The sequence below is a fragment of the Sarcophilus harrisii genome, chromosome 2 (genome assembly GCF_902635505.1).
Source record: "Sarcophilus harrisii chromosome 2, mSarHar1.11, whole genome shotgun sequence".
NCBI classification, from domain to species: Eukaryota; Metazoa; Chordata; class Mammalia; order Dasyuromorphia; family Dasyuridae; genus Sarcophilus; species Sarcophilus harrisii.
In genome coordinates this window covers 448,012,673-448,031,381 of record NC_045427.1, presented here as the reverse complement: position 1 = coordinate 448,031,381, position 18,709 = coordinate 448,012,673, and the positions used below count along the sequence as shown (strand labels likewise).

General features: G+C 39.9%; 1 protein-coding gene across 4 annotated transcripts in view; it reads right to left on the bottom strand.

The window, feature by feature from the left end:
• NEK6 (NIMA related kinase 6) overlaps positions 1–18,709 on the bottom strand; it is a 126,718-nt gene that overhangs the window by 88,432 nt on the left and 19,577 nt on the right. Inside the window, exon 1 of one of the 4 annotated variants that reach the window (XM_031954279.1) lies at positions 9,292–9,403. The exons of 2 other annotated variants lie outside the window; for them this stretch is intronic. In XM_031954279.1, coding sequence (XP_031810139.1) covers positions 9,292–9,375 — 84 coding nt within the window. In that variant the 5' untranslated portion in view covers positions 9,376–9,403. Of the gene's footprint in view, positions 1–6,423; positions 6,821–9,291; positions 9,404–18,709 lie in introns of those variants that run through there. One more of the 4 variants, XM_031954282.1, reaches the window with a different exon arrangement.

Genomic DNA, 18,709 nt, shown 5'->3' with positions numbered 1-18,709 from the left:
TTAATCACTTGACAGGAAGCAGCAAGATCTCAGACCCAAAAACGAAGGCAGCCTGGTCAAACCAGACATTAAACTTGGAGCTGATTACATCAGATATCCTCCAACTGTTCCACTGTGAGCTGTCAGTTCCACAGAAAATAATGTCAAAAGAAGGATTGGTTTGACAAATGTTTTACTGGCAACAGATGTATAGGTTTCAGAGCCTAAGAACACATGGGCATTAAGTAGCAGAAATGGGATTCAAACCCAGATCCCTTGGTTTCAAATGGAGTATTCTTTTCAAACTTAAAGAGTGGGTCCTTCTTCCTCATACAATCTGACCCAAGGAGTACTAAATCCACATCTAAAACAAGAGCTGTGACCCAAGACATATGTTCACATATAAAACAACATAACCATTTAAACCTATCCAGGAAGATTTTTAGTTAGTTGTAAGCATTAATAAGCATCTACTCTAAAATAGTCACTGTGTCAAATGCTAGGGATATAAAGAAAAAAGCTCACAATAAATTCTGTTATCATACAGCTTATTGAAGAGGCAGCAGGGTCTTCTGAAAGGGAGTACTAGACTTTAAGTCAGGAGACCTGGACTTAAGTCCCAGCTCCAGCACTTACTAACTGTGTGACCTTAAGACCCTTCCTTTATTCAGGTCTGAAGCATTTTATCTTTGGAAGGAAGACAATAGACTGGATGATATCTAAGGTTCCTTGTAGCTCTAACAGTCTATAAGAACACTAACTTGAGTGTGATTAAATCATTTTATCTCCTTTGGGTCTTGCCTTCTCTGCAAAATGATAGTAATATCAATTCTCCCCAGGCTTCTTAAAAGTTCTTTGCAAAAAGTAAAGTGCTATAGAATCAGAGAGTGTAGAAAGGGACTTAAGAACACAGAAACAGTCTAGATTCAATATTCCAATATCCATTATGAAGTCCCCTCTAGCTCTAATAGACTATGCTATGATTATGTATCTTGGAATCATTCTCACTTATTAGTAAATGCAATCCAAATACCTCTGCCAAGTCTCCTTCTCCTGGTAATAAAATATTGGCACAGAAAAAGAAGTATCTCCTCCTCCTCCTCCTCTTCCTCCTCCTCCTCCTCCCCTAACAATTGTTTTACGGCTAAAGGTGACAACAGGAAACAAGAGAAATTATACTAGAAGTTCTCCCTGTTCCCTCGAAAAAGCCCATAACTGGTTCCATCCTCTCTGGAGAGGGGCCAAATCATTAATGTCCTAAGAAATGGCAACAAAGCAGGTCACAGTTCCATGGATTCAAGTAGGAAGAGTATTTTTTTAAGGAGTGGTGTGGGAGAAAGACTAGCAATGAGAGAAATTAAAATTGCAATTGGGGGAAAGGGGAAGCAAAAGAGGTTGTATTTGAGTAAGGGTATAAGAAACAATATTTAGGCTTTGAGCATTAGGGTTAACACCAACATTTGGTTAAGAGTAGTCAAAAGGCAGTGGGGAGGTATCTAGTAAAGAAAACCGAGATGCTCCAAGACTGTGTAACTACCAGGTAGTCATATCACCACTTTGTACTTCAATCTCCTCCTCTGTAAAATTAAGGGGTTAAAGTGAAAGACAAATACTTTTATTAATGACATGACTAACTGTGATTCCAGAGGACCAATAATAATCTGTGCTATTCACCTGCTGGCAGAGAAAGCAGATATATTTAGACAAATGCCAGTGTGAGAAATTCTTTTGCTCAACTATGCATATTTGTTAAGAGATTTCTCTCCCCCTAATTAAAGTAGAAAAATTTTTATTAACAAAATAATAATTTTTAAAGGGATTTAGATCACTAGATGATCTTTGGGATTCTTTTCAAGCTCTAACATTCAATCAGTCCATGAACATTTCACTGATATTGACAGATCATAATTTGTTTAATGAAATCATTCAGGAACTAGTAGCCTCCTCATTTAGCACCTCACCTGAAATTCCTCCACGGGGAAAACTTCATCAAAATCATTAAAAAGAATAGTCTTGGTAAAAGGACAACAACAATGAGGTTATCTGGAGCAAGAACAGACAAAGATGGAACAGAAATGTTTAAAACTATTAGTGGTCAGCCTGCCTTTGGAAAACCTATAATCCTATAGTAAATATTTCCCATATAGACCTAAGTGTAAGAACTTACATACATGAAGCAACTCTGGGGAAAAGATGGCTTGAAGGAAGGAGTAAGAGCAGGAATAGGTGGAATGGAAAAGGGAAATAAAAGAGAAGAGGGACTTAAAAGAGAAAAAGACTGAGGAGAGTTACTTTGGAATCAAAGTGGGCAGATTCCCTGAAATAGGAAGTGCTATCATACAAGTCACAGGAAGGAAAAAGAAAATTGTACAACTAAGCAAGGCTGGGCCCAGAGTAGAGGGTCACACATCCCTTGGATCTGAAGCCATCTGTAATCATTTTCCTGCTGAGGACAAACCTAATCCCAGCCTACTCTCCTATGCTAGTGTGAAGTATGGCTCTATCAACCACCTACCTACCACTGAAAAGATAAGAAACCACAAATAAAAGTTAAATAGCTCTGGGGAAGTACAGGGGATTACACTGGGTGACTTAAGACTTTGAGGAGAAAGTTCAAATCAAAAAGGTATCAGAACTGGAAGGGTCCTCTGACGTCTTCTGGTACATGAGGAACTTGAAAAGAGATCCTATTCTCTAACACATCCCACTGGCTGGAAATTCAGTACTGTTCTTGACAGCCCACCTCATATTCATACAGCTGACAGAGTCAAGAGATCTGAATTCAAACTTCAACTGTCACCCACTCATTGTGTGATGTTGGGCAAATTCTAAATCAGCATCCCTATCTGTTGAAGGAGGAGGCTGAAGATGATAAAGCTTTAAGGTTAGAAAAGCACTTTATAAATACTTTAACACCTGATCCTCAAAACAAAGCAAAACAAAACAATGGGGGTACTATTATTACCCCCATTTTACAGATGTTAGTATTATGGTCACCTAGTTAGTAAATGTCTGAGGCCAGATTTGAACTTAAGGTTTCCTGACTCCAGATTCAACCTTCTAATCTACTTCTAACCTAACCTTCTAAACCACCTAACTGGTTGGACCAGAACATCTCTTTTACTCCTTAAAACACTAACAATCTGTAATATTTTTTCCACAAAGCATTGCAAAGTTTATAAAGTGTGATAGACATTATTTTCTCCCTCATTCACAACAGCTCTATCAAGTAGATAATAATAATAGTGCTTCACATTTCTATAGTGATTCAAGGTTTACAAATCACTTTCCCCTAGACAACCCTGTTAAATAGACAGTATAGGCAAATTCCATTTTTCAGATGAGAAATTTGAAACTATGAGTGATAAATGATTTGCTCAAAAGTCACAGAGCTAATCAAAATCAGAGCTGGGATTCAAATTTAAGTCCTTCTGATTCTAAATCTAGGACTCCTCCTCTACCAAGCTATCATCCTCAATAGTGAAAGCCAAAAGAGTCGCTAAATGGTACATTGGTTGGAGCATCAGCCCTGAAGTCAGGAGGATTGGGGTTCAAAATCAGCCTCAGATACTTAACTCTTACTAGCTGTGTGACCCTGGACAAGTCACTTAACTCCAATTATCTCATCCCCTTGTCCCCCTCCCTCCTAGCAAAAAACGAATTTAAAAAATTATTTAAATTCAAAAGTATTTACATGTACCATACAAGAGACTTTATTTTACCATCCCATACATTAGATGCAGTTCTTCCTCCAATTCTTTGTCCAGTAAGAGTGCCAGTTTGCAATCTCATGGTCTCTCTATAGTCTGGAATTACCCTGGAGAGTACTAAGGGCCAGATTCTGAGCCAGCCACAAGGTGACATCTACAAAGACCTCAGTGGGCAAGGAAAAAAAAAAGCAGAAATAACTCCAAGGAATATAAAATTTGCTTTCCTAGATATTTTAACTCCTCCCTAAGCTATACCTAAAAACTAGGAAATACCAAGTAAGAGATAAAGTTTTCTGCTTTAAGGAAGTTCACCCAACCACATACTTTGGAAAGTAGTTCTTTAAAAATGTCCTCTGCTTGTTCCTTCAAGATTAGATGTATCATGGCGCTACTATAAGCACCCCATCCCATCCCTGCCAAAATTCTCTCTAGAAACAATCTCAGCAAGTCAGCTTCCAATAGACTGCAACCTACTACCCCAAAGACAAGGAGTAATACTTGAAGAAGGCCTGGAATGAGGGACCGGTCCACAAACATTACAAAATCCTCACAAAGCCAGCTGCGCTGAGCCAGACAAAGAACTGAAAATTATAAACGGCTGAAACCCACCAGATAAGAGCTAGCGGGGTCCTTCAGCAGCATCCTGTTAAGGATTAAAAAGCGGCACACACTTTTAGGGCAGAAAACAAAGGATGTTGGAACACAGAATATGGAGTGTAACATCTAAAAAGGAACATTATCTCATCAGGAAGGTACTACACCGAAGGGTAGATCCAGAAGGAACCGCAAAACACACACTCCTAGTATATAGACTGTTAAGGCTGAAAGAGGCTTTATAGAGGCCATACAGTCCAACCCTTTCTTTTTTAATAACCTGGGAAAGGAAAACTGAGAGAGAGGCTAAGGTAATTTGCCCAAGATCACAGAGAATGAGGGGTGGGGCGAAGACTAGAATCTAAACTGACCAGCCTCCAAGCTCTTTCTATTATACCCCACATTTAACTTAAGATTTATCACACCTTAAAAAATAAAACTGCTGAGAGTTGTTCTAAATCACTGGAGTGACTAAAATGGCAGCAGTGACAACTATTAATTCATCCTATGCTGGGAGGTAAAGTTGAAAAACATCACACACTTGTTCCTAGAGCTTTTTAAGTTAGTAACTCTGCCCAGGTCTCACCTAGCTTAGAAGGTGCACAGAAATTCCCACTTTCCCTTTAAAAATGAAATTACTTGTTTTATTTAACTCAACTTGCCACTTCCTACTTTCCCTATCCTCCTGGTAGTAAGGGCTCTCTCCCTCTTCAAAAATCCCATGTTTACTTAAAAATGTACCTACTGCAGAGGGTAACTCCATAAGGGTCTCAGACTGTGTGCACTCTGTGTTCTCAAGCCTAGCATTGTTAGGTTGTTTTTCAGTCCTGTTCAACACTTTGCGAGCCCTTTTGGGATTTCCTCAGCAAAGACAATGGGATGTCTTTCTTCTTTATCCAGCTCATTTTATAAAGAAAGAAACTGAGGCGAGCAGGATCAGGTGCCTTGCCCGGGTCACCCAGCCAGTAAGTGTCTGAGACAGGATTTGAACTCAGGAAGGTGAATCCTCCTGTCTCCAGATCTGGTGCTTAGTCCCCTGAACTACATGGCTGCACAGGTCTGGCATAGTGCTTACTATGATATTTGCTGAACTGAATTAAAATCCATGGGTGAAATATTTTTTTTAAAATTTTAAATAAAATTCATGGATCACAAGATCAAAGCACTAGAGCTAAAAGGGGAGATAATTATTGCTGGAAGAGACATCAGAGAGCATTGGATCCCATACCTCTCATTTTGCAGATGGGAACCTGAAATACTGGAAGGGGAAGTGTCACACAGTTACCGAACAGTAGAGGTAGGACTAGAACCCTGGTCTTCATAGGATCTTTACACCCAAGAAACCAGATACCCATGGAACCACCACCATCTTTTCAGCAACCCACTTTATATTGTCAGTTATTAACAGTCTCTGCCTGTTGCTTCTCCACATATGGAATCAGTCACCAAGTCTATAAATTTTCTCCATAACACCCCCCTAATTCAGGTCTTCATCACCTCTTTTCTTAACCATTCCCAAGGCCTCCTAAGTGACCTTCCAGCTCTCCCATTCATCCATCACCCAGAAGCCATATTTCTACAACAGACCTGACAATGTCACTTTCTTGCTGTCTCTTAAGGAGCAAGATTCCAACTGTTCTTTAATAAAATACAAAATTCTCAACAGCCCTCCACAGTTTGCCTCCCAGCCACTGTTCTATCACTGCATTCCACATACTCTCTGTTCCAGCCAAACTGGCTCCTCCATGACCTTTCATCTCTTGTCTCCCTGGCTTTGCACAGGTAATCTCCCCCAACTATGACATACTCTGTCATTTCCTAAAATCCCTAACTTACTTCAGAGCCCAGCTCCAACGCTATCTCCATCACACAAAAGCTGGTGCTCCAGCTGTCCCTCTTGAAATTGCCTTACAATACTCTGCATTTACTTACCTGTAACCGTATCACATCCCTCCCACCTCAGATGAATTTAAGTTCTTCTTTGTACCACCTGGAACAGTGCCTTGCACACAGCCAGGGCACTAACCAGGCCATCAGGAGACCCGTCAGACCTGACTCCCTACCATATGAGCACAAGCAAGTAAGTCATCATTAACATTCCCAATGGCTTAAATTTCCCCACCCTCTTATTCAGTATTACCTTTTGTCCAGAAAAGGTAGATCAATAATCTAACATTCCGTGTGCTAAATTCCAACATTCAGCTGGACCTGCTCATTTGAATATTTTATGATACTGTGTTCTAAACTGGTATTAAGGGATAATCACTGGACTCAAAGTCAGATCTGATTTTGAAATTTTGTATCTGACATTTGATGGCCTTGTGGTGTTGAGCAAGTAACTTCTCTGAACTAAGACTTCCTCATCTGTAAATGGGTAAACAACTATTTGCAGCACCCTGATTAACAAGGCTGGTGTGAAGAAAGTTCTTTGTCAATTTAAAGGATTACGGGAATGTTAGTTGTTATTACTGCCTTTGTTCTAAGGCTTCTTCTAGCTCTAGCATTCTGTGTGCTAAGGCTTTCTTTCCAGATCTAAGATTCTGCAGTTCTACATATTATTATATTAGAAGTTTTTACTATATTATTATTATATTATATATTTATATATTTACATATGTGTGTACACACACACACACACACATACAACCTACTATTCTACACAACAAGCCACATTGGCCCAGACAACTCCTGTAATACCAGTGCTATTATAACAGTCGGAAATGGAAATGAGGAGCCCAATAATTCTCCTCCCCCAGGCAGAAGGCAAACCAGGGGCCCAAAGGTTAGGGCTCCAACACGGGTCTCGAGAAATAGCCCTGGGGCTCCCCCCACCCCCCAAGAAGCTCATCGGGCTCCCACGCAGACACAGCCTCTCGGAAACAGCAAAATGATGCTAAAACATCATACGAGTAACCACAAGATCAGTGAGGACTTTCTGAGTTCTGCTGCCTGATTTTTCTTCCTCCCCCCATGGCTCTGCCACAATAAAATAAATCTGACAAGATGCTTGGGAGATAACCCATATATTTAAATGACTATCTCCGCCTCATGATTACATTACCTCCTTGGTTCAGTGTACCCAGGGCAAGAAAGGCAAGCGGGTCCTGGGAGAGTATTATTTGTGAGTGACTTTTATTGTCCATTATCTTACAACATTTACACCACCGCTAGGATGCCTAGTAGGAATATTTCACAGCAGAAATATCTCTGTCGTTAGTATTCACATCGCAATTTAGTCGGATCAACCTTTCAATCCCATCCATCATACAGAAGAGCTTTTGGCAAAGAAAGCCTCTTTGTGGAACTAAATTATTGCCGGATTCTGAGGGCCCCAGGGCCCCCTTCCAGAGTGTCCATGGCTGAGCATCTCACTGGTTAAAGCACAGTACTTTCTAATAAGGCCTGGCCATGGAGTTGTAGGATATTAGAAAGGGACCTTAGAAAATACAAAATCAGAACTGAAAGAAACCCTTGAAGATAGACTTTTACAGTTGGAACCAACCTCAGAAGACCGATGTTAGAACATAGGATGTTGCTGCTAGAATTCAGAAGGGAACTTAGCAATCAGCTAGTCTAATATCTTTATTTTACAAAATAAGAAATTAAGGCCTAAGAATCTTGGGGACTCTCTAACTGATCAGACACCTTTGGAAAGAGAGACCACTGTAGTATTAAGAAGAAATGGGTTCAATAAGATCCTGTCAATAATTGGAACTAAACCACAGATTCAATAATACTCTTTGTGACTTTGGACCACAGTTTTTTCATATGAAAAACAAGTTAGGCTAGATTCTTATTCAAAGTTCCTTTAACATTCTAGTATCTTTTTAAAAAAATTTCACATTCTATCTTCTAATGATAATTCTAGGGTACCTACACCTATATTTTATGCTATATGCCAGAATGCTAAATTCTGGCAATAACTCTCTATATGACTTTTCTTCATAAGTTTCTTCATAAGAAAAATGAGTTAGGCTAGATTCTTATTCAAAGGTTCCTTTGACATTCTAGATTTTTTAAAAATCCAACATTCTATCTTATAATGGTAATTCAAGGGCACGTATCACCTATAACATTTTATGCTATGTCCTGAAATACTTAAAAAATTTTTTTATTTTTTAAGTTTGTCTCCATCACATCATCTTAATTATATTTGTTCAATCGATGCTGTCACAGAAATGGGATATGATAAAAAAATATATATATATATAAAAAACAGTACAACCAATCAAACTGGCTTTGCAACTTTTAGTAATAATTGACATTTATGTAGTCCTTTATGGTTCCAAAGTACTTTACATATATTATCTCATTTATATTTAAAGAAATGAAATTTGAACATAAAATGTCCTTTTTTCCTTTCAAAGTCACTCTCAGGATTCTGTGTCCATTCATTCCTGTTTAATTATTTTCCCTTATGTAGCCATGGTATTTACTTGGTGCCATCAGTTCTGAATGTTTGGTTTAGATTTTTTTTGCCTCTGCCTTATTTTATAAAGGCTCGTCTATCCTTCCTCTCTCCCCTAACTTCTCAGTCTTTCATATTTTCTCAGCTCTAACATTCTATGTTCTAAAATTCACTAAACCTTAGGTAAGGCACTTTCCTTCTCTGGGATTCAGTTTCCCCAGGTGTAAAACAAAGATATGTACAATATAACTTAATGATATAATTTTTAAGGTCCTTTCCAATTAATTAAATTAGTTTGAATGGAGAAACCACAAGACCATGTAAATACAGATATACGTACACATATCCACATATATAAACATACAAACACACACACATAAATAGATAGGCAGACAGATAAGTAAACTTTTTGATTGTTCTCCTATAAAAGAGAAAAGAGTTCTTAACTTTCTCAAGCAGCAGACAAGTCTAGAAAAAAGGACATAAACATGGCCTCAGCCAATTACTTGAATTTCCCAAAGCAGTAATCAGACTTCTATCCTAAAACTGGAATCATGATGCTGGTATTATTTCCCTTGTATTAAATCATCAGGCGCTCACCTTCCAAATAAAGACCACAGATGTCCCCAGAAATGCTTCCAGAGACGTAATTAGTGATTCCCCAGCACATCTGCAGCCGCCCATCTGGAGCCCTCGCCAAATGATGTGATTCCTGGACAGTACAAAGGAGTATGAACAGGTAAGAGGAAGGAGATGGAAACTCCAAGAATGAGGGGACAGAATATTTACAACTACTGAGCACAGGATAGGAAAGTTGTGGCTTAATGGTAATTCACAGAAATGAAAAAAAAAAACCCCGCCATAATCTGGGTCTTTTTTTTAATGGATCATAAGTTTAGTATGAGCCAATAGTATGACAAAGCAGGTCCCAAAATGCTAATGCAGCCTTAGATGTCCACACCAGAGGCAGTGGGGAATGGAATAAGTAGAGGATATGAAGTTAGAGGACAACATAATGCAAGATCCAAACTGGAAACCAAGCTGATGCCATGAATTGTCTGATCAAATTGTAGCATATAAACAGAACTGTATGGTACTGTGTCAGGAAAAAAGGCATAAACTGAAGGTTCAGGTCTCCCTCAGCTCTTCATCTGATGGAACATACTAACTATCCACGACGCAAGGATATCACGTCAAATAGTCCTCTTCCCTAATTAAGACTCACAGAATATCAAATTCAGTTCCAAATGTCACATTTTAGGAGTGATGTTAAAAAGCTGGAACCCATCTAAGCTAGGAAGACAATCAGAACATGCAAGACTCAGGACCATGTTCCATCAAAATTGTTGGGGAAATGAGATAAATGTTTAAGCTAGCAAAGACTGAACTGTCTTCAGATATCTTAGTAATATATAATGTTAGACCAGAGAATGTAGAATGTAAGAACTAGAAGGGTCCTTTGAACATAAAATAATAATAGGCAGAAAGAACCTTAGGTCACAGAAAGTTGGAGCATGTAAGTCTGGTTCATAAAATATGATCTTTTCTTTAAAAAAAAAAATAGCAAAAAAGCCTGGGGGTGGGGATGGGAGAGGGACAAAGAGCAAAGAAAAGGCAAAAAAACAAAAATGCTACAGATTACAACATAGGATTCCACCACCCCAGGGAAGTTTCAGAAACATGTCTGGGTATCTGGATGTTCCCAAGTCAGACATTCATTAGGTTCCATTTACATAATGCAGAACTAACTTGGTCTGAGAGGACTGGGAAAAAGAGCAAGCTTTAGCAGGAGGCAAGGTTTGGAAACACTTGGGGTGGTCTGTTCTCTGGCTTCCTTAATAATGAAAGGGAAAAGATCATCTCCCGATCAACACTACCTTATTGATTGTTCTGGTCTTCCTGCCTGCCTCAAAATTATCTTTAAAAAAATTAGATCAATTAGACAAGTATATAATCTCCTTTAAGTGGTATAGTGCTATCGAATTTTATAGAAAAGGAAACTGAGGCTCAGTAGAGTAAGGCAACTCAGGTTCACACCAATCTTCATTCCTGATAATCCTGCTCTCCGCTCTCCCTCCAAGTCCTTCTGATCTTTGAAATCACATATATCCTGGGAGACCTTGGACAAGTCACTAGTCTGAGTCTCAATCTCATCATTTATAAAAGAGGAACAATACTTTTTGCCCTCCCCATCGTACAGGTTTGGGGTGAAGTTCAAATGAAAGGCTGAATGTAAAGCATCTTCTCTATAACCATGAAGGACTTGCTTTGCTCCCAAAGATCCATACACGACTGCTTGTGAGGCATCTCTTCCAGTGCAGTTTGCACCTGAACCTAACATAGTTCTCAGGAAGTTTTGTGGCTGAAAAAAGTTCCTCTCCTAGCAGCAGACCTTCTCTTGGAGAAATGGGTCCTTGGGTAATGGACACAGACCACAAACCGGTCTAAGCTGGGAGCCCCTGTCCCGGTAAAGACTCTCATTTCCACACGCTGGAAGTCAGCTAAGTCTTCTTGGGGGTTAGAAGTGTAGGAATGATTTACCCCCCACTCCTCACCCCCCCCCCAAATGAGGAAGCAAACGTTCAATGAGCTCAAATGACTCAATAGGTCACAGGGACATTTGGTCATAGAGTAGGGACTCAAAAGTAGGTGTCCTGAGTCCAAGGTCAGTGGCTCTGCTGCTGCCCCCTGCCCATCATGTGCAAACATGCCAAGCTGCAAGCATGACAACCATCCATGATTCTCATGATTCCGGTCAGCACTCCTGGGAGCCCCTGTTGGAACCACTGGATAATTAGGCCCTTGACCAAACATTTTAGGCTCCATTTTTAGACTTTTTAGAACTTCATGGAGCCTCCAGAGCTATAATCAAACCAGAGATTACAAGTAACTCCAAAGCAATTACATTTCCAGAGTACTTTATTTTAACATGCCTTGTAACCCCATTTTGCAGATGAGGAGATGATCACAGAGCACAGTAACTTGCTCAGGGTCACAAAGCTAGACAGTATAGGAGTCACAGGTGGAGGAGTCAGGACAAACCCAAGTCTACCTGACTCCCCACTCTAGAGCCTCTACTTCAACTTCAGGTTTGCCAATTCAAGAGAAAGTTCTCTTCATACAAAAGTTTAAGCTTTTTACTTAGGCAAAGATTTTCCCCAAGACCTATATGATGGACTCAAATGCCTCAGACATTCACTGATTTGGTTTTTTAATTTCAGCTTCACTGTAGTCAAATTCCTTATGAAATAGATCCTGCTCGGATCAGGAGATCATAATATACTTCAACAACAATACTATATGATGACCAGTTCTGATGGACCTGGCCATCCTCAGCAATGAGATCAACCAAATCATTTCCAATGGAGCAGTAATGAACTGAACCAGCTACGCCCAGAGAAAGAACTCTGGGAGATGACAAAAAACCATTACATTGAATTCCCAATCCCTATATTTATGCCCAACTGCGTTTTTTATTTCCTTCACAAGCTAATTGTACAATATTTCAGAATCTGATTCTTTTTGTACAGCAAAATAACGGTTTGGTCATATATACTTATTGTGTATCTAATTTATATTTTAATATATTTAACATCTACTGGTCATCCTGCCATCTAGAGGAGGGGGTGGGGGTAAGAGGTGAAAAATTGGAACAAGAGGTTTGGCAATTGTTAATGCTGTAAAGTTACCCATACATATAACCTGTAAATAAAAGTCTATTAAATAAAAAAAAAAGAAAAAAAATAGGAGTGAAAGGATGGCATGAATGAAGGAAAAGGTGAGAAAAATCTAGTTTGGTTAAGTACTGAGTCTTAGGAGAAAACTAATAATAAAAATGTTATTCTTCTAAAGAAAAAAAAAAGAAATAGATCCTGCTCCTCTCTCTTGATCTTGTTTTTTTAAAGTCAGATTCATGAGGGAACTTCAGTACTTCAACATTTGGTGCTGGGCTCTCTTTTTGACTCAATCCTTTGCAGAAAGCTTCATCATCCTCTTCCCTCTCTTACCTTGCTCCTTGTTCTCCATTCCCACACCTTACCTCTCTCAATCTTCACCCATTTCTGCTTCTCTTTCCTTGGCTCCCTTCTCCCTAACCCCTCTCTCCTTTTTCTATTTTCTTTTATGTCTCTGGCCTCCTTTTTCTTTGTCCCTCCTTTCTGCTGCTGTCATTGCCCGGTTCTGTCTTAGTTTCTGTTTCTGTTCTGCTTTGTGCACCCCTTCTTTGCCCTGTATCCCTAATGGCTCATTTTCTGCTTCTCAGCTTTCTGTGTGGTTGCTCTCCCTCTGAGTCCCACTCATCTTTCAAATCACACACATACAAATAAATACCTGCTACCAGCCCTGTGGCAGGGTAGGAAGATGGCTATAACTCGAAGGCCAAATGGAGTCAACAACTTCTCTCACTTAGAGGATAAAGTCCCTCAAAAGCCCTGCCCTGAACTCACACCCACTCCTTACAAGCACAAGTATAATTTCTTTTTAAAACAACATACTTGTATATAATAAAAAGATCAGTTTCTTCTACAATTCTCTTCTTGTTTTTTTTTGTATTTTGAAATGGTTATATTTGTGATAACTGCCAAATTCATAGTGAAAAAGAAACATCAAAAAATAAAGGAAGCAAACAGAGCTCAGTCAGACCCTTTACAGGAGCTAAAATAGATGTGAGGAGATGCCCAGGCTTTGCCCCACTTGTGCCAGACACCAAAACCCATCAACTGCAAATACTGGCCTAAAAGGAGCCCTATTCCCCAGAGTTTCTTCCCACATTGTTATGTCAACACTATATAATCATTAAACAAATAGAGACCCAGTGAGATTCACTATTCTCTACCTGGGAGCAAAAAGACCTGAATAAGTCAATACCCTTAAAGGTGTTCCAGGCTCCCCAGAGACAACTGAGCAAGCAGGATGTGCCAATATTTGAATAATATCAATAAAGAACTTCCTCTTCTGCTTGGAATCCTTCCCTCCACCCACATACTTCAGTTAAAAGGGCATCTATCTCATCTCTGGCCAAAGATGCTTTTTCCACCCCTAAAGATCTGCTTGGACATCATGGAATCTGGTTTATTTGTGCAGTTAGGATGCCCCAATCTGTCATCCTTCGGAGTCCGGCCTCAGTGCTCCTTGCTCCATGGACAAAGCCTCTCTGATTCCTTCCATGGACCTCTGTATCCCTCTCACACCCAAAAATGAAAATGTTGGAGGTGAAAGAGACCTTGGAACATTGAACATTAGAAAATGTGGCACAGAATGTTAAAGGACTCCAACTCATAGAATGTTATGAGTTGAACATAAACTCATTTTAAGATGGAAAAAGTGCTCAGAGGTCCCACATACTCATTTAAGAGATAGGGAATGTAAGCCCCCAAAAGGAAACTAAGATTAGAACTGCACTTCTTCAGCTCCCAGTCCAATGGGGTTTCCATGAAGTATTAGCTCATCGACCCTACTAGACTGAATACAAGAATCTTGCTTTTAATGAAAAAATGTCATATTTACATATATGAATATATAAATAAATTAATTAACTGAAGCTGTATCCAAATTAACAATTTACTTCTTGAATTGAACCCTACCAACAACCAGATGATGAAAAGAGTTATCAGGTAGACAGGTGGTTCTTCTCCCTTTACAACAGCTTTACAAACACTTGTTTCTTCTTAGCACCTTTCTTTGTGAAGAGCTAATGGTACCAGCCATAGTTCTGAAGGAGGTGACTCATAAGGTATGCTGACTAATGTGCCCACAGGTGCACTAGGGATAACTTTCATACCCAGGGTAGGAAGTTGGGATTTTCTGCCTCCTGGGGATACTAAATTTTATTTTTTTCTTCCTTGATGATATTCCTTATCCTCTTCCAAGCCTTCCTGGCACCAGAAAAATCTGTTCTAATGATGAGACTTCTATTTCTTTAATAATCCTTGATTTCAACACTGTGGATGCTTTCTCCATTGATGTAGGTCTCATTCTCTCCACACCCTTAATAGATAAATTTATGAATTGCTGTGATTAAAATAATATTAACTCATGGACAACCTTTTCGTCATAAGCATTTCCCCACATAGCTACTCTGAACTTCAAATGATGAGCATAATCCATTACTGAGCCTACAACACAAAGCTTTCCAATTTTATAGGACCTAGTAAAACTTCCACTAAACTACATACTCTTTGAGAGACTGGGGTCTCCTCTAAACCAACAAGCATTTATTAAGTGCCTAACATAAGCAGGGAGGTACAAAAGGAGAGATGGGGGGGGGAGAGAGAGAAGGAGATGGAGGGGGGAAGGAGAGAGAGAGACAGAAGGGGGAGGGGGAGAGAGGGGAAAGGAGAGAAAGGAAGGGAGAAAAAGGGAGAGAAGGAAAGAGAGAGGAAGAGAGAGAAAGAAAGGGAGAGAGAGAGAGAGAGAGAGAGAGAGAGAGAGAGAGAGAAGAGAGACTGAGAAAAAGACAGACAGAGAGAGAGAAAGAGACAGAGAGAGAGGAGAGGGAGAGGGAGAGAGGGGGGAAGGAGAGAGAGGAAGGGAGAGGGAGGGAGAAAAAGAGGGAGAGAACGAAAGAGGAAGAGGGAGAGAGAGAGAGAGAGAGAGAAAGACTGAGAGGAGAGAGAGAAGGAAGAGAGAAAGAGACACAGACAGAGGGAGAGAAGAAAGAAAGAGACCCAAGAGATAGAGAGGGGAGGAAGAGAAAGAGAGAGGAGAGAGGAGAAGAGAGGAGAAAGGGAGGGAGTAAGCAAAGAAGGAGGGAGGGAAAAAGGGAAAGAAGAGTCCTTGCTTTCAAGCAATTTATGTTACACTAAGGAGATACAATATATAAACATATAAGTAAATACACAGCTATTTAGGAAGGCAGAGAAAAGCTCCACATCATAAAGAGGCATTGGAAAAGGCCAGTGGATTTTTTTCACTTATTTTATGTTTCTTGGATGTTTTGGGGGAGAGAGGAGTTGGCAACTTGGTTAATATGGAAATATGTTTTGCATGAGTTCACATGTGTAACTGATATCATCTTGCTTGCCTTCTCAATGGATGCTGTCCTAGAGGAAGGGAGAGAATTTGACATTCAAAACTTAAAAAAGTGAATGTCAAAATAAATTAAGCATAATCTTTTTTAAAAAGAGAAGCTGTGCAGGAATATTAGTTCACATTTCACGCTTCCTTTTCAGATGAGGCTGAGGGTCGGACGTGGTATTACAAAGGCCTTATAGAATCATCTCATTTGATTTTCACCAAGTTTCTAGGAGGCAGACAGCGTTCATACCATGATCTCTACATCAGGGAAACCGAAGCCCAGAGGAGACAAGTGACCGACCCCAAGGTCCCACAGCAAACTGGTGGCAGAGAGAAACCTGGAATGCGCACCCCCTAACTCCCAGTCCCTGTGACTTCAAGCTTGGCTGCCTCTTTGAGCCAAACTTATATTTCTTGTAAAAAATAAAATCAAGTTCCAAAGTTATGCAACTTTAGCCATCATGTGATTTGAGGCCACAATTTACTTCAAAGCTGTCTCATAAAACCTCCCTATGAAACTTGCAGAGCAGCCAGATGCCGGGGCTACAAGAAGAACATTCGAGAACATCTGGATCTTGCACCTCTTAGCCAAACGGAAGCAGATATTTTTCGCTTGTGTAAAAACATTTAATTTTTGCCCTAAGGATAACTAATGGAGCATGGGGAAGCCATGAAGCCAGTCAAGCATAACATGAGAATTGATATTATGATGATGAAGAAAAATTTTTTTCATGTAATCAAATATGACTAATCCTTTTTCAAAAAATAAGACACTCTATACTCTGGGAAAAGGAGCGATCATATTTTCAGCCTTGGGAGTTTGGAAATAAACCACAGGGCCAATGGCACACTAACGCTCCCATTCTTGGGATACCTCCTGGTCCCTTATGAGCAAGTGATTGTTCAAAGAATGAACTTGAGTCATTTATCTCTGTTTTACTATGTGGTAATGAAGGAAAGCGAGGCTTGGACACAGAAGCCCCAGGTTCTGGTAGCGGCTCTGGCACTAACTCATCGTGAGAGTTTGAGTTGGGCCTTGGACCAGTAATCGCACCTCTCTGGGCCTTAAGTATTCACCACTGTGAAACCAAAGACTGTCCGATGTCTCTTAGGTGCTGTTCCAAATCATGCATTCATTCGAACAGTACTCAGTCCCTGTGTCCAGATCAGACGCTCACTGCTGGAGAGAGAGCAGTCCCTGCCCTGGTGGAGTTCTAGGGAGGGAGACAAGCTCGGATAACCAAAATGTACAACGCAGCACACTATTACGCGTAAGGAGAAAAAGCGTGTTCCCAATATGGAGGGATTGGGGAATTTCCAACTACTACTATTCTATGTTCTAACTTCACTGTGTTCTGGGTTCCGAGGTTCCCTCTGAAACTCAGAGTCTATTATTCTATGAAATACAAACCTTGGGCAATGTGCTAGTTACTCTTGAAATTTTCAGACCAAAAATTAAAAACTAAAAATCGACAAAGTGAAAGTAAGTTGGAATAGGAGCCTGGGGAGATTAATGAGCCAGCCTTTTAAGTCTCGTGAAAATAAATATATTCTGTAGCAGACAACTTAAATGATAGGCAGGCCTCTGTTCACCCTTTCCTATTATCTTTACCCTGTCATCCCAGAACTCAAAACAGTTTCTTTAACTTAGAAAAAAATAACACTAAGAAATCCAGAATTAGGAAAAATAACACAGAGAGTACTTCTCATGCCCAAGAAAAGCTCCAAGAACTTTACATATCTTCTAATTTATGCTTACATCACTGCTACCACATTGCAATGTATGTGCTTTCAGGGAAGCAAGAAATCTAGACTTGAGCCCCAGCTCTGGCACTTAACAGACCTTAGGCAAACTTACTTGACCATTCTGAGCTTCAGTTTCTTCATTATTAAAATAGGGATAATAATATTTTGCATTATCCTCTTCAAATAATTGTTTTGACAACAATGATTTGCTGTAAACCTTAAAGTGCAATGAATTGAGAGCTATTATTCCTATGGTTTTATAAGAAGAAGAAAAAAAAGTCAACATTAAGAAAACAAGTACAAAACACTAGATGGGTCAGTTTAGTTCTGGCTCTGCCAAGTTGCTATGAGACAAGAAGTCAAAAAGCACTTATTAAGCACCTTTTATGGCATTTTGTGGGCACTGTACTAACTACTGGGAATATGAAATAAAAGGCTCTGCTTTCAAGGAGCTCACAAAATAATGGGGGAGATCATATGCAAACAAGATATAAACAGGATAAATTGGAAATAATTTCATAGGGAAGGCACAAACATTAAGGGTTGTGAAAGAGAGGATTTTAATTGAGACTTGAAGAAAGTTAGGGAAACCAAAGACTGGGAATACCAAGCATGGAGATCAAACACTGAAATGACAAAGAGTTAGGAAATGGAGGGTTTTGTGGGAAGGAGAGCAAGGAAACTAGGGGCAATGGAGCACAGAGAACAAAGCGGGTACAAGGAATAAGAAGACTGGAGAGGTAGCAAAGGACCAGGTTGGGGAGGTCTTCATATTCCCCAAAGAGGGTTTTATATTTGACCCTGGATGTAAAAGGCAGAGACTGAAGTTTACAGAATAGGAAGGTGACAAGGTCCGATCTGGACTTAGAAAAATTTCCCTTTGATAGCTGACAGAGGGTCAGACTGTAGCCAGAAAAGGCTTGAGGTAGGGAGAGCAACCATTTGACTATGGTAATTGTCCAAGCATGAGATGACCAAAGTCTACACCACTTTGGTGGCAATGCCAGCTCAAGTTTTCTCACCAGCACTTTGAGAATAATAACCTTTGTACTCTTTTCTTCCCAGGGTTGTTGACCCAGGTCCTCTGACTCCCAGACCAGGATTGCTTCCATTATACTCTCATTTGGGAGGACCCAATGGTACCTACCATAGAGCTCTGAATATGATGGATGCTCATGAAGTATCTAAGAAAGGGCAAAACAACTCACATTTACGGTGCAGCAGTTTACAATTGAGGGTAGCTAGATGATGCAGTGAA